The 17,138-nt window shown below is 37.7% G+C and overlaps 1 protein-coding gene across 3 annotated transcripts in view; it reads right to left on the bottom strand.

Annotated features, from left to right (window-relative positions):
* The window catches only part of CPA3 (carboxypeptidase A3), a 52,066-nt gene that overhangs the window by 34,436 nt on the left and 492 nt on the right, over positions 1-17,138 (bottom strand). For all 3 annotated transcript variants that reach the window (XM_070383723.1, XM_005902435.2, XM_070383796.1), the window contains exons 3-8: positions 14,198-14,322; positions 6,114-6,216; positions 5,903-6,004; positions 4,379-4,480; positions 2,057-2,167; positions 896-986 (exon numbers count right to left, since the gene is read on the bottom strand). In XM_070383723.1, the coding sequence (XP_070239824.1) occupies positions 896-986; positions 2,057-2,167; positions 4,379-4,480; positions 5,903-6,004; positions 6,114-6,216; positions 14,198-14,322 (634 nt within the window). The remainder of the gene's footprint in view (positions 1-895; positions 987-2,056; positions 2,168-4,378; positions 4,481-5,902; positions 6,005-6,113; positions 6,217-14,197; positions 14,323-17,138) is intronic.

The following is a 17,138-nucleotide window of genomic DNA, read 5'->3' on the forward strand; positions in this document are numbered from 1 at the left end:
GGTATTTTCAACAGTATTAGATAAAGAAGAAATTTATGAATTGGGATATTGGTAGTTTCTCCTTGAATGAGTGTAAAATCCTAAAATCATATTTGTGTAGATAAAATCATATTTGTGTAGCAGCTGTATATCATCTGGTGTAGCAGGCCTCTGCTTTTCTATGAAACCTTTCCACTTTCTTTGCCCCAGATGTTTCTTTTCACTAAACATTCGAGGAACTGCCTATTTGTCGGTTCTGACCACTGGTATTTGTCAAATTTTATCAGACCAGGGCAGGAAGGGAGTTGAGACCTCTGTTCAGATGAATTTCTGGGTTGCACCTGATTTTTAGCAAACTAGATATATTAAGTAAGAGATAGTTTTATAAACAATCCTACCCCCTACTTCCTCCCATTCAACAAAACATTCATAATACTTCTAAAGTAGTGGTGATTATCTTTCATTTATTTTTAGTTATAGCTTTCTTTTACAATTATTATTATTATTTTTAAACTTTTTACTTTGTATTGGGATAGTGATTAACAATGTTGTGATAATTTCAGGTGGACAGCAAAGGTACTCAACCATATATTTATACATGTATTCATTCTCTTCCAAACTCCCCTCCCATCCAGGCTGGCACATAACATTGAACAGAGTTCCCTGTGTTGTACAGTAGGTCCTTGTTGGTTATCCATTTTGAATATAGCAGTGTGAACTTATGGTTGCTGGGGGCAAAGTTGGGGAGATGGGATAGTTATGAAGTTTGGGATGGACATGTATCTTTCATTTTTTAGATTAGAAAATTAATGCTTAGTGAATACCTATCTTTCCTAAAATAAGTAGATAGTTTAACTAAATTTGGTGTCTAAACACTCTTTATAGCTATTTCCCTTGAGATCTTGTCGCTACTTACAGTTCCATGAGACATTAAAGTTCCTGTTGAGGTCAGTTCCAATGCATTTGGAATTTTGGTTCCTAGAACGATTTTTTCTCCACATGCGGTTCTACAGGATTGAATGATGGAAGTGTTTATACAAGTTTACGTTTTTCAGTTTGATTATTTCAGATTCTCTCTGCAGGTGTCTATAGCTTTATTTGAAATTTATCTAGTTAACCTGAGACTCATTAAAGAAAATATACATTTTTCTTATAATATTTTCAGAAACATTGTTTTTATATTACTATTTTAAACTGTTGTTTAGTTCTGAGTATTAAAAAGTAATCCCTGATGTTCTGAAATTATCTGTAGTTTGAATTTTAACTTCATTACACCTTTTACCATTTACAGATTCAGATATAATACAGGTCAAATTGTGATTGTTGGAGCATAATTTTCAGAAAAGAACTTTTTGTGATAGTATCAGTCCGAAATCTCAAAATTAATCTTAGCAACAGCAGGGCATAAAGAATTCTCATAAAAGACAGATACCTGTGTCACTCTTTTATTGATTTTTTGATATAATTATTTCACCTCAGATTCTGTCCCAAATTGATTGAATACAGTGACTTTGGTTCTGAAGTCAGTATGTTCATAATGTCTCTAAGTGACTTTTATTCTTAGCTATAAATACTTTCACCATATTGTGTAACATACATTTCCTTTATAATTACTGCTTTATTTCATTTTTCTCCATTATTAGCTTCAGGAGCAGAAATTTCATATTATTTCAAGGACTCCTGTGTAACCAGGAAATCATGCTGTCCTTAGTCTAAATTGAGTTTTTGAATTGGGAATTAATGGGTTAGCTAAACCTTAAACTTAATGCCTAACAATCAACGTACATGCGTACTAAGTCATTTTAGCCATGTCCTTCTCTTTGTGACCCTATGAACTGTAGCCTGTCTCTGTAGGCTCCTCTGTCCATGGGATTCTCCAGGCAAGAATACTGGAGTGGGTTGCCATGCCCTTCTCTAGGGAATCTTCCCGACCCAGGGATCAAACCTGCATCGGCTCTGTCTTCTGCATTAACAGATGTATTCTTTACGACTAGTGCTACCTAGGAAGCCCCAATGTGCATGAAAGTCAGTAAATAATATATTATCTAAATTCAAACAGGAGATTACAGATCAGTACCTGTGTCCATGACCAAATATATCCATCAACATTGAATACAGGAAGAACATAAAAATTCATCCGGTCCAGGAGTTTGGTCATAATCTTGTTTTTACCATAAGTTTTGGTTGCCTGTAGGAGTAGGAAAAAATTAAGCTATTGGTATAAAGTTTAGTTACCATATGGAGAGCTGTGGTTATAATTGTAATGACGACAACTCCTCAAGTCATTTGCCCAAGGTCACATTATTTCAAACATATTTCACCTAAACTGCATAAAGATAAATGACCCATATAGATGACAGAAAAAATTACACTTATTCAGACTAGTGAAATGAATTTGACCGAATATTCTTTAAAGTGAAAGTCACTCAGTCATGTCCTACTCTTTGCGACCCCATGGACTATACAGTCCATCGAATTCTCCAGGCCAGAATACTGAAGAGGGTAGCCTTTCCCTTCTCCAGGGGATCTTCCCAATCCAAGGATAGAACTCAGGTCTCCCACTTTGCAGGCAGATTCTTACCAGCTGAGCCACAAAGGGAAGCCTGGATATTCTTTAAAGGATCATTTAATTACCAAGACTAGTATCATTCCACACGTAGAATGCAAGATAACATTTCATAGAAAGAATGAATGCCAATTGAAAAATTAGCAGTACAATTTAAGTAGATTCTTACCCTCACATCTTTAGGTAAATAGAGATTGAGTGTGTAAGCATGCTGCTAAGTTGCTTCAGTCGTGTCCGACTCTGTGCGACCCAATTGACGGCAGCCCACCAGGCTCCGCCATCCCTGGGATTCTCTAGTCAAGAATACTGGAGTGGGTTGCCATTTCCTTCTCCAGTGTATGAAAGTGAAAAGTGAAAGTGAAGTCGCTTAGTCGTGTCCGACTCTTTGCGACCCCATGGACTGCAGCCTTCCAGGCTCCTCTGTCCATGGGATTTTCCAGGCAAGCGTACTGGAGTAGGGTGCCATTGCTTTCTCTGGAGTGTGTAAGCATAGGAACATGTAAATATTGGAGAGGATTCATGAATTAATTATAAGTAAGATTAAAGAGAAAAACACTCTATTAATAAAAAAATTAGAATATTTAGATTGACCAGTCAACTTTTCTCACATCAGATGGAAATTTCTCTGATTATTTGGCCTTTTTTGGCTAACTAAATTCTCTCATTATTCTTGGACAATCTCTTCCACGTTTATCTGCACTAGAGCCAAGATGTTTCTTTTCATTAAAAAATAACTTTATTTATTTGTGTCAGGTTTAAATTGCAGCAAGTGGGATCTTAAGTTGTGGTATGTGGGACCTAGTTCCCTGAGCAGGGTTTGCACCTGGGCCCCCCGCACTGGGAGCTGAGACTCTTAGCCACTAGGCCGCAGGGAAGTCCCAAGTAAAGATGTTTCTTATAGGCCTATCTTGTGTGTTCCTTTATGGCTTAAGTAAGCAGAGCCCTCAGCTGAAGAACTAAAACAACTGCAGGGATAAATCAGTTCGATTGGCAGATTCATTCCTAGTGGAAATAAACTTGCCCTGAAAGTAGTTGTGATGTCGTATTCCAGCAGCATGTTATATGCAAAAGTTGGCAGAAAAGAAAGAGTTAAAAGATCGTGGGAATCAGAATACAATAGAAATAGAGTGAGAAGAACAACAAACTTATAAACAGGATTTGTTGTTGTTTAGTCACTAGATTGTATCTGACTCTTTTGCTATCCATGGACTGTAACCTGCCAGGCTCCTCTTGTCCATGGAATTCTTCAGGCAAGAATACTGGAGTGGGTTGCCATTTTCTTCTCCAGGGGATCTTCCCAACCCAGGGATCGAAGCTGCATCGCTTGGCAGGTGGATTCTTAATTGCTATGCCACCTGGGAAGCCCATAAACTGGATTTACTTTTTTAAAAAGTGAGTTATTTTTCACTTGGAAAGGAAATTTAAGTATGAAACTTCCAAAAGTGTGTGTAGCCAACTAAATATCTAAGTGGGAACTAGTGTTCTGTGCTTTGAATTTACCGAAGTAAGGCCAATTTTGTAGATTTTAAGTATAAAGATAGTTTCAGATTTTCCATACTTAACTATAGGATAAATCATATTAAAATAGCCAATTTTTAAAAAAAATTTATAAGTCATCATCTGGATTTCAATAAGTTTGAAGGAAGGTGTCAATTTTATAAAAAACCTCAACGATGAGTAAAATCCAGAGTATTTTATTCCCTGACAGCACCAAATGTGGGCTCTTCTAGTTAAGTGGAACTGCACTCATTTGTAAAGGGGTGTTGCCACCCAGTGAAGTTCTGGAGACTTGACAGTCAAAGGAGAATTGTGTGAATGTTCCACTTGATTTACCTGATAGACAAACCACTGGCAGAAGGCTGGGGAGATCCATTCTCGTGCATGAATGCCACAGTCCATAAAAATAGCCTTTCTTCTTTTATCCTTTCCCGCAATCTTTTAAAAAATAAATTTGAGATGTTATTTTACATGAACTCACACCCTGATCTCTTGTTGTTCAAGAACTCAATCATAGTCTCAAAGCAATTATTTCACCTGTCTCCTGTTGCGTGAGTCACTGCGTGTGCACTTATTTCTCTCAGGGAGGACCATGGTACGTATCTTTAAAATATATAATGCATCATCTATTTCACAGTACATTTTTCAAAAATTTTTCTTCATGTCAGAGTGGCTTTTAGAGTTTTAAAAAATCATGTTGATGGATGGCAAAAACCACCACAATATTGTAAAGTAGCCTCCAATTAAATTAAATAAATTAATTTAAAAATCACAATCTATTGTTTTTCTTGTTTTATTGCTAACATCCTTTGGTCTGCGATATAGATTATAAAGTTGCTTCTGTTTCTGCCATTTTCTTTTGTTTTTCTTACTTCATAAACAAGACGTGGGAAAGACTCTGGTTGTGCTGTGGTGGGGAGGAGGAATAGGGCTGGATATTTGAAGGGCTGTCATTTGGAGAATTTATATTTGTTTTGAGTGGTTGGAGAGCATGAATGGATGGGAATTCAGAGTAGGGAAGGGCTTCTCAGTTATTGAGAGAATGCTTTAGGGAGCAATGTCTTCAGATGTACAGAAATCCAGCAGCAGCTGAATGGCAGTTGTCAACTCAGTCATAGACAGAAATCCCTATCAACACAGTTAAAATGCCTCACTTACTGTACTGGACTCCTACAATTATATGATTCTTAAATTTCTTTTCTGCTTGACATTTAGTTGTCCATTTCCCTGAATTTTAATGGATGAAAAACTGTTTTATACACCAGGACATCATATGCTCTTGTAATAAAGATACAGGATAAGAAACTTGTCTGGTTTTGTCCTCTGTGTCTGTCAAGTGGTTTATTCATAGACTTCCTTGGTCCCACCTAAAACCATTTGTCACTTCTATTCTTGAATGGTTGTCTAAAGCTTACATGTTCTTCAAAGAAATAAGACTTTTTATTGTCTAAAAATTAGCTAGGGCCATCCCTGGTGGCATAGTAGATAAGAATCTGCCAGCCAGTGTAGGAGACATGGGTTTGATCCCCGGTCTAGGAAGATCCCACGTGCCAAGGAGCAACGAAGCCCCTGTGCCACAACTATTGAGCCTATGCTCTAGAGCCCAGGAGCCCCAGCTACTGAAGCCTGTGTGCCCTACAGCCTGTGCTCCACAATAAGGGAAGCCTCTGCAATGAAAAACCCGCAAAAGTGGCCCCTGCTCACCCCAACTGGAGAAAAAGCCAGAGCAGCAATGAAGACCCAGCACAGCCAAAAATAAACAACAAATAAATAAAAACTAGCTAGTTGTGCCACAAAGTAACTCTTAGATTCCTATTTTTGGACAATAGTAAGAATCAGTAGTTCTTGAATTACTTTTACCTTGAGAACATACAGTGGATTATCTTCAACAGTAGTTCCAATTTTGATACGAGAGACCATTTTAGGATGCTTATGCACCATTTTTTCAGTCCAAGCAACAATCTTAGGAACAAAATCAATTTTGAGAGATTAGAATAAAAGACAACTAAGTGACAACAAATGTTGAGGGTGACATTTTTCTCTTTGGAAGTACAGGCATTTTATACGATACCTTGTTCCAGTTATTATATTTTGCATAGCTGTGCCTGCCTGGGTTATCTTCTTTAACATCAAACTGTTTTTCAACCTCTTCTTGTACATCGTGAATCAAGATTCTGTTTGACAGGGGGAAATGATAAAATACACGCTTACAGGGGAAAGAAAAACAGTTATCTTTCATTTGCAGAAATCTTCTCTTCCTTCATCTCTGTCTTTAATCAAGTTTATACTGTTTCTTCATGATTCTCTAACCGTGTCTTTTAGATATGTCATGATGTCATGTGTCTGGCTTCCTGTCTTCCCATTTATCTAGAGCTGTGCTGTTCTTGCTGATTGACTGATCTGAGTTTAGAGGAAGAACAGAAGTGAGGTATACTCCTAATTAGAGTTTATTTAGGACATGAGACCATGTACTGCTCATGAATATTGATTCCCATTAACATCACTGACAAGCACTTTATTATGCCTATTATAGTTAACTCACTGTATGCTTGGCTTTTGACTTAGAATGAATCTGGGATTTTTGAGAAAGAAAAATTTGACAACACATTTGGAATCAAGGGGCGCCTGTTGTACACTAAAACTCACATGAAGTCTGAGAAGTTTGGAGATTATATTTTGGGTTGTCCCTGCAGCCATATTTAATTGTCTTAAACTCTAAAGAGGGCTTGTGGCTTTTGCTCTACCTGCATTAAAAGCAGAGGAACCAGGCAAAAGAGAGATTTTTTATGGTCTCAGAGGTTGATTGGTAACATATGGCAGTATTAATTAGTCACAGGAAGCTCGTATCTAAGAATATTTTTAGACTTACACATATCAATTTAGCTCTTGTGATAACAGCGGCAAAAGAAAATCGTGTGAGCTGAAATACGACCTTCCCACATATGCAGCTGCATGAGGACATCAGAATGGTGCCAGATTGCTGCTGATGGGAACTAGAAATTAAGCCTAAGGCTGGAAATTAAGATCCATGTCCAGATGTTATTTTCCTGAGGCCTTCCACTAACCAGCAGCCAGGTTTAAGTAGATGAAACCAAAATACTTTCTCTTAAATATTATTTTAGCACTCCAAGATTTACTTAATTTGTTAAAAAATATTCCTAAATATAGGTGAAAGGATAATCACCCCTGAGGATTTAATGATGTAAATGGCCAGTGTTTATTGAGTCTTTCTTATGCGCCAGACATTCTGTTCAGCATGATATTTACATTTTATCACTTAATCTTTACATCAACACTATTAATCTGGTACCATTATAACTCCCATTTCATAGATGTTAGGTAGATTTCCAACATTGATATAACTAAAATACAGAAGTTGAAATTGAGCCTAGAAATGTCTGACTTCAATACTCTAGCTGTGAACCATTATACAACAGTTATCCATCACAAGGAGGGAAAGCCCAGGGTATTGCTGTCAGATCTAAACTCTTCTTAGTCTACTGAGGCTTCTACGAAGTTTGCTCAGTTGATCAGCTCTCCACAAAGCCTGAGTCTCAAGATCAGGGAGCAGGTTAGTTCAGAGCAGAGGCAAAACGAATCTTATTTTAACAATTTCATGGCTCCTTCCATCTGCTGCTTTTAGTAGGAATGGAGATTGCTTTGGCAATTTGTGTGTGTGTATTTTTTTTTTTTTGTGGGTGCATAAAAATTTTAGGATTATTTGTTTTAGTTCTGTGAAAAACATCCTGGGTATTTTAATAGGGATTGCATTAAATCTGTAGATTGCTCTGAGTAGTATGGGCATCTTAATAATATTAGTTTTTCCAATACAAGGGCATGGGATCTGTAGTTTCCTTCATCAGTATTTTATGGTTTTCAGAGTATAGGTCTTTCACAACCTTGGTTAAGTTTATTCTCAGGTATTTTATTCTTTTTGATACAATTTAAAGCAGAATTTTTTTTTTTTTACTCTTTCTGATAGTTCATGTTAGCATATAGAAAAGCAACAGATAATGCTTATTAATCTTGTATCCTGCAACTGCTGCGTTCATTTATTCTAATAGTTTTTAGATAGAGACTTTAGGATTATCTATGTAAAGTATCTTATCTTCTGCAAATAGTGATAATTTTACCTGTCTCCTTCCAATTTAATTAAAAATTTTTTTTTATTGGAGTATAGTTGATTTGCAATGTTGTGTTAATTTCAGGAATACAGCAGAGTGAATCAGTTATACATATATTAATACATATGCCCACTGTTTTTTAAAGATTCTTTTCCCAATTAGGCCATTATGAGTCCTTAGTAGAGTTCCCTGCATTATGCAGCAGGTTCTTGTTAGTTACCTACTTTATATACAGTAGTGTGTATATGGCAATCCCAGTCTCCCAGTTTATCCCTCCTGCCCCTTATCCCCTGGTAACCATAAGTTTGTTTTGTATATCTGTGACTCATGTTTTGTAAATATATTCATTTGTACCCTTTCTCTTAGATTCTGCATGCATGAGATATCATATGATACTCATCTTTCTGTGTCTGACTTCACTCAGTATAATGATCTGTAGATCCATGTTGCTACAAATGGCATTATTTTGTTCTTTTTTAAGGTTGAATAGTATTCCATTGTATAGATGTATCACTTTTTCTTAATCTGTTCCTCTGTTGATGGACATTTAGGTTACTTCCCCAAGTCCTCGTTTTTGTAAACAGTGCTGCAATGAGTCTTGAGGTGCATATATCTTTTCGAATTATGGTTTTCTCTGGGTATATGCCCATGAGTGGGATTACTGGGTCATATGGTAGCTCTATTTTTAGTTTTTTAGGGAACCTCCATGAATATTTTCCATAGTGTCTGTACCAGTTTACTTTCCCACCAATAGCGTCAGAGGGTACCTTTTCTCCACACCCTCTCCAGCATTTATTGTTTGTAGATTTTTTGATGCTGGCCATTCTGACCAGTGTGAGGTGATACCTCATTGTAGTTTTGACTGCATTTCTCTAATAATTAGTGATGTTGAGCATCTTTTCATGTGCTTTTTGGCCATTTGTATGTCTTCTTCGGGGAAATGTCTGTTTAGATCTTCTGCCCATTTTTTGGACTGGGTTATTTGTTTTTTTGATATTGAGCTGGATGAGCTATGTGTATATTTTGAAGATTAATTCCTTGCTGGTTGCTTTGTTTGCAAATATTTTCTCCCATTCTGAGGGTTGTTTTTTTGTTTTGTTTATGGTTTCCTTTGCTGTGCAAAAGCTTTTAAGTTGTATTAGATCTCATTTATTTACTTTTGTTTTTATTTTCATTATTTTAGGAAGTGAGTCAAAAAAGATTTTGCTGCAATTTATGTCAAAGAATGTTCTATGTTTTCCTCTAAAAGTTTTAGAGTGTCTGGCCTTACATTTAGGTTTTTGATCCATTTTGAGTTACTTTTTGTGTATGGTACTAGGCAATGTTTTAATTTCATTCTTTCACATGTAGCAGTTCAGTTTTTGTAGCCCCACGTACTGAGGAAACTGTCTTTTCTCCACTGTATATTCTTGTCTCCTTTGTCATAGATTAGGTGACCACAGGTACCTAGTCATCTCTATTAAGATGATCAAGTGATTTTTTATCTTTCCTTTTGTCAATGTGGTATATCACATTGAGTAATTTGCAAATATTGAACCATCTTTGCAACCCTGAATAAATCCCATTTAATCATGATGTACGACCCTTTTTATATATTGTTGGATTTGGTTAGCTGGAGATATCACTCTTTCTGACTTCAGACTATACTACTAAGCTAGGTCATCAAAACAGTAGAGTACTGGTACCAAAAAAGACACATAGATCAATGGAACATAATAGAGAGTCCAGAGAGTCCATTCCCACTGTTGGTAGCAATGCAAATTGGTACAGACACTATGGAAAACAGTATGGAGCTTCCCCCCAAAACTGAAACTAGAACTACCATGTGATTCAGCAATTCCGCTCCTGGGTGTATATCCAGAAACAAAACAAAACAAAACAAAACACTAATTTGAAAAGATACACCCAGGATATAGAAGCAAACCAAGTGTTCATCAATAGACAAATGGATAAAGAACATGTGGTATACATATAATTAGAGTATTACTCAGCCATAAAAAGAATGAGATTATCTTTTTGCAGCAAAGTGGATGGATCTAGATAATAATATGCTTCGTGAAATAAGTCAAACAGAAAAAGACAAATACTGTATGATATCACTTATTTATGGAATCTAAAAAAATAAAACTAATGAACATGTACATCACAAAATAGAAAGAGATTCACAGATTTAGAAAGCAAAGTAGTGGGGAGAGGGAAAAGATAGGGGTATGGAATTAAGAGATACAAACTGCTTTTATAAGAACAGATAAGAATATACTGTATAAAATGGAATTATAACCATTATTTTGTAATAAGTTTTTAAAAATTTATTTTTTAATTGAAGGATAATTGCTTTACAGAATTTTGTTTTCTGTGAAACCACAACATGAACCAACCATTGGTATAAATTTTAAAGGAGTGTAATCTATGAAAATACGGAAACACTGTGCTATACACCTGAAACTAATATTGTACTCAAAGTACTTCAATTAAAAAAAAAAAAAGGAATAGAGAACTGTGGGCCAGTGTATGTGTTACCATGAGTTTTGGAGTGTGCGTATGTGTGTTTGTGTGTGTGTGTGTAAGTGCAGTGGGGAAGGATGTTTTAGGGAGGCAGAGTCATGTTATGCTGCCTGATAAATTGGTTTGGACTACCTCTCCCTGATACCCACATTCCTGCAGGGTGCTGCTGCTGCTGCTAAGTCTCTTCAGTCATGTCCGACTCTGTGGGACCCCATAGACAGCGGGTCTACTCAAAAAGCATGATTCCAGGTTTCTGCATGATCTCAATTCTCTCCAGGAACTCCCTAGTTGAATTACCTTGTATTCTACTCGGCACTTATGGACATGGATTTCCCCCAACATTGGAGGCATATTTCTATGTTAGATAATAAACTTTAAGGCACTAATTTTTATTTAGCAGGAGGGAAAGGGTGCCACCGCTGATGTGTGTGCTGCTGCTGACAGTCTCTAGTTATCCTGTTGCTCTTTTTCTGTGGGAAAGGGAGCAAACGTGCTACTCTAAGGTAAAATCTGTCTTGGTAATTTAATTTTCTGGAAATTAAAAAAAATATATCACACAGATGCTTTAAACTAAATAGTGGTTTCTATGCACTGTCTAATGAGGGGTGTCTAAGTAAATCATTGTGTCAAACCAGCCTCTTAATGTGGTTTTATTCAAACTGGTGTCTGGCCCAACCAGATGTTTCTGTGCTTAGAACCCACTTCTGTTACTGACTGACACCAAGTAACACATGTAATTAATATGCAAATAAAATTATCTATATAATTAGTACTTGGAGACAAGATTTTAAATAGTTCTTGTCTGCACAGATCACTTTACATATTTATATTTCCGAGGAAGGTAACTATCTGATTATGTGGCTTTCCCACAACTGTGGCTAATTTGGACCAATTTCTAGAAATCATATCCTAATTAGATAAAACTAATTTTTATAGGTAGTTTAACACTTTGCTTCTTGATGTAAATAGAAAGAAAGTACTTGGCATATGACAAAACGAAAAGCACACTGTTTATGAGGATCTGGATTTAGACCTCTGTTTGAGTCAGACTTGTTCCAAGCTTGGAGAAGGCCAAAGAGGAATAAGGGCTGATAAAATGGATGGCTGGCAGCCTCCTGCCTTGGCGTCTCCTGTCACAGTGATCTATTCTACTAACCACACTCAGTGTCAAGCAGTCAGCTTCTTGTCTACAGTATCAGGATATTGAGGAAAATGTAGTTAGCTAAAATTTATTTTAGCTTGGGCTAGATACTTTGTAAGAATTAGTTGATCATAAGGAATCTGGGTCAGGTTTGTATTAATGAAGTAAAGTGAAAATTGTATAAATCGAGGCACATATTTTAGAAGTCTGGCTTTCAAGTGATTCACGAGATGGTCACCAGGAAGTATATAGTGTAGAGGGGTGATTTCTTTTAGAAATATTCAAGACAGCATATCAGCCTCAGCATAAGCCCAGAGTCCGTAATGTCCTACTAATTTCTGTGATCTTATGTTTATAAAGTGTCTGCTTCTAATTTTAATGGTACAGTTTATAAAATTATAGAAAAACTTATCAATGTATTAATTAAAAATGTTTAGATTAATAATTTTGAATATGTTCTCCCAATATATTAACTTCCCTGGTGGTTCAGTGGGAAAGAATCCTCCTGCCAATGAAGGAGACATGGGTTCAATCCCTGGGTCCGAAAGATCCCCTGGAAAAGGAAATGGCAGCCCACTCCAGTATTCTTGCCTGAAAAATCCCATGGACAGCGGAGCCTGGCAAGCTATAGTCCATGGAGTTGCAAAAGAGTCAGATATGACAGTGATTAAACCCCAAGGAATAACTTACTTTTGAATATATTCTCACCATACATGCACTTACACGTTTGTTTCACAACCTTCTTGAAACAATGGCAAAAACAAAGATAGTGACCAACAATAATCACACATAATAACCTGTGACTCTAAGCCATAGGCAAGAATGTTTTTTGTTTACTTGTCTATGTATGTATTTCCTTTAATAGTATTTAAATTTGTTAGGGATATTGTAGCAGTTTAATAAATACAATCAAGTCATGATAAGCAGCAATAAATCCCTCTCTCTGATATGACACTGTAGGATCTTTGAACCAGAAGTAGAAGGTTTTTTGAGCTAACGGCACTGTTAGGTAGCAGAGGCATGAAATATTAAATCAAAAAGAAAGAACTAAGGTGTAGCAATTTTGAGTGATGGGGTTCCTGTAAAGGGTGCTGCTGGAATGACAAGGGCTGGGGGAGTTCAAACAGGACCGCTCAGTACATCAAACTGCTAAATATTTTAAAGTATAAAAACACACTTTATTTTCTCTAGTATATGTTGATTTGTGATATTCATCTCTGAGCTCCCTTCTTATTTGTTGCCCTAGGGCCCAGACTGTGTGTGCATGACCCATGGCTAGTGCTAGATAATTTCTAATTTCCTCTTATTTCTCTATGGGACCACAGTGACTCATTTCTGCATCTTAGGCCATTTGAGAATTCTCTCCTCTTAGATTTAAGACTTATTTTACTGTGTTGTTTTGCTTTCTCTGAGGAAGAATTTCTTTCATAAAGAATTATTTATTATAAATTTTATATTCCAACATCTCTGACTCAAAGGTAAACAATGTACTTTGGGTCTCTTTTTATGTATCAGGAGAATTTGAATATAAGAATCTGGTGCGGGCACAAGGAACTCTGTTCAATGTCATGTGGCAGCCTGGATAGGAGGGGAGTTTGGGGGAGAATGGATACATATATATATATGGCTGGGTTGCTTTGCTGTGTACCTGAAACTATCACAACATTGTTACTTGGCTATATTCCAGTATAAAATAAAAAGTTTAAATAATGAAAAAAAAAATGCAATGCTGGTAGTCATCAGTAGTGCTGAGTTCCGGGCTGATTACCTGTCAGGAGTAATGAGTGTGACCAGACCATCCATGCCTGCTCACATGCTCTTTGTCCTCACCAGGGGTTGAGTTTTAGGGATGGCGGATACCATAACTGTCATTCTTGCAGATCATAATAAACATAAGATAGAACTTGAGTACCTGGTTTGAGCTCATCATTTTTATAAGCAGGCCTCCATACTCTGTTTGGAGGCAACAGTAAGTGTTATTTCTTAGATAGAGCATTCATTTTGAGGGGCCCCAATATAAAATTATACTCTCCTTTCAATTTCAAGACTCCTCAGACTTTGAGTCGGAGAAGGCAATGTCACCCCACTCCAGTACTCTTGCCTGGAAAATCCCATGGACAGAGGAGCCTGGTAGGCTGCAGTCCATGGGGTCGCTAGGAGTCGGACATGACTGAGCGACTTCACTTTCACTTTTCACTTTCATGCATTGGAGAAGGAAATGGCAACCCACTCCAGTGTTCTTGCCAGGAGAATCCCAGGGACGGGGAAGCCTGGTGGGCTGCTGTCTGTGGGGTCTCACAGAGTCAGACATGACTGAAGCGACTTAGCAGCAGCAGCAGCAGACTTTGAGTATCTAACACATTTGAATATTTTCATAGGACTTACTCATAGTGCATTTGATTTTGATCCAATGCAGACTCAACAAACTGGGATTCCTTTGCACTGATTTGGAAATCCACCGTCATGTTAGCAGCTACATGGTGGGTGGCGTCTGGGTACCAGAAGTCAAGCTGTGCAGATGAGTTCAGTGTTAGTCACAGTTGTTTATTTGCTCAAGCAACACATATTTATTAATAAATGACCACGTGTCATATGCAATGAAAGGAATTTAGGGTTCAACGTGTCTGAAGTATGAGCTCTTCTCTTAATAAACCTATGAGATTTTTGCAAATATATTTAAAAACTGTTGACTATTAGGCAGTGGGAAAAAAGCTATTGTAATGATCATATTTTTTTGGACATAATATATTCAAATGCAAAAAGAATGATCAGCTTTTGGTTAATCTGTTTTCTTCTACCACCAGTTGGAGTTGTTTCATAACTGATTTAGCCACAGCATCTGCCTCTGGTTGGGAATATGGATTCATATGTGGCTTCTTCCTCCCCTGCCCCTGCTCTTGAGTCAGGCCTCCCTCAGAACCAGATGTCCCTGTAAACTCTGGAATTCCTGGAAAGATTGTGTCCAGTGAAGACATATTCTCTAGCCCTGTCATTTTCCCAGCAGTATGTCCTTGGGCAGATTACTAAAACTCTTTGAGTTTCAGTCCTCCTCCTAAGAAATGGAGCTAACAGCCCTCCATTGGGAGTCTTGTGGAGGTTATGAGACAGCTATGACAACTGGGCCATACAATATTTAGCAACTGCTGGTTCCCTGCTCTTTATTTTCTGCTAGCTGAGAATTTCAGAAATTTGGTGAACAGAATTCAGAGTAAAATCATTTTAGAAGTTCCCAGTTCTTATTCTTGAAAATCATACTCAATTGTGAAACCAAATGACGTTATCAGTTCCCAGCCTTGGAAATGTGGAGAAAATGCTCACTTTCCACCCATCGTGCCAAGCTTGTGGTCATAGCTGAGTCTGCCTGGCTGTTCTGTAGATGAATCCCACTCTACTTCTAGGTCAGTCCTGTTCCAGTAAAAGGCTGCTGGGAACCAACCAATATTTGTTGGTTTGTTTTGATCAAAAGGCTACAGTATAAAGTAGACATCTGTGAGGTATAAGAATGATTTAAAGGCGAGTTAGGCCATCACAATAGCAATTTCTCTATCCTAACAGGGTTATGTGGTGCATGAATTTGTTGTTGTTGTTTAGTTGCGAAGTCACGTCCAACTCTTTTGCAACCCCATGGACTCTAGGCTGCCAGGCTCCTCTGTCCAAGGGATTCTCCAGGCAAGAATACGGAAGTGGGTTGCCATGCCCTTCTCCAGGGGATCTTCCTGACCCAGGAATCAAAAATGAGTCTCCTGCATTGGCAGGTGGATTCTTTACAACTGAGCCACCAGGGAAGCACAGGGCAAGAGTTTAGGGCTCAGTGGACTTGCATGAACTAAATAAGCATCAGGTGCAGAGCTGGATGCCAGGGCTGTGGCGGTTAATAAAAGAGAAGCAAGGAGCTTAATGTGGAAGACAGAGCCATCTATGCATTTCCAACATGCTTACCCATGCCAGGGGCAAGCACAAGGTTGTTTCTAGGAGCACAAGAAGCAACCCATCTGGGTCATGAGAGTTGATGAACAGAGAGGGACTTTCTCCAGGAGATACTGCCTGAGCTGGATCTTGAAGAATAAGTGGCATTTAGCCAAGTAAAGAGGAAAATACATTCCTCCCGAGAAAAGGTGTATAGGGCCAATGTGGGTAAGTGAGTGGTATTAATAGTGCTTGAAGGGTAAGAAAGAGGGTGGAGTACAGAGGTTGGAGATTATGAAGTTCTTGGAATACCACATCGATATCAATAGAAGATGCTTCTACAGTACTTATTATGACCAGGCGCTGAGCATTACCCCAATATTAGCTCATTTAGTCTTTATAATAACTTTAGGAAGTAGGTATGATTATTATGTCCCCACTTCACAGAGGAGGAAATTGAAGCCCAGAGAGGTTAAGTAACTTGCCTAAGGACACAGAGCTAGTGTAAAACTAGGATTTGAACCTCTGAAGACCATGCTCTTTCCATACTAGGCCACCTCTCACTGAAAACCTTCAAACAAAGGAATGTAGGTGTCCAATTTTAGAGCAATCAGGTTGCAGTATGGACTTGACTTCATGGGAGGCAAGACTAGAACCCTGAACATAAGAGAAATTGTAATTGTCTATTGAAGTTGTCCCTGAAAAAGATAGAGCAGACGTGAATTTGGCAGTGACAGGGGGATGAAGAAGAAAGTATGGATTTGAGAAAGATCTGGGAATTAGTATAGGCAGATTGATTTGATGTGGAAATAAAGGAGTGTCTGACTAGACAGATCTTGGATTCCATTCTGGGTTTAAATTTGACATGTCATCTTGGTCGTTTAATTTACTGTCTTTGAACTTCAATTCTTCTGTTTTAAACACGTTAAATTGGGACACAGACATTGAAAATCTAATGAATTTGAAATGATGTATTTGAGCAAACTCTGGGAGACAGTGAAGGACAGGGAAAACCTAGTGTGCTGCAGTTCATGGAGTTGCAAAGAGTTGGACACGACTTAGTGACTGAATAACAAGGTGGCTAGAACAGTGTGTCTTGTACAGAGGAGCAGTTGAACAAACGATAAAATGATTACTTTAGTCCATTGGATTTTAAAAGATAGAGCTAACTTTAAGAGTTTTCTTTCAAAATGGATCTGCTCTTAGAAAGGGACACTTCTTGGTATTATCAAACAGTACATTGATGTTATCAGTTAAGCAGTACCTTGATGTAATCATAATTATGATTATGCCACAGAAAGTAGACCACTGGTATAGATCCAGATGGTAGTAAGGAGAACGGAGTAGGCAGGAACTGTCAAGGTTGAAGAAGAGGCCATGATAAAGGTCAGGAATGTCTCGCTATTTCACAGTTCCACCT

Source organism: Bos mutus, chromosome 1, assembly GCF_027580195.1.
Source record: "Bos mutus isolate GX-2022 chromosome 1, NWIPB_WYAK_1.1, whole genome shotgun sequence".
In the NCBI taxonomy this organism is placed as follows: Eukaryota; Metazoa; Chordata; class Mammalia; order Artiodactyla; family Bovidae; genus Bos; species Bos mutus.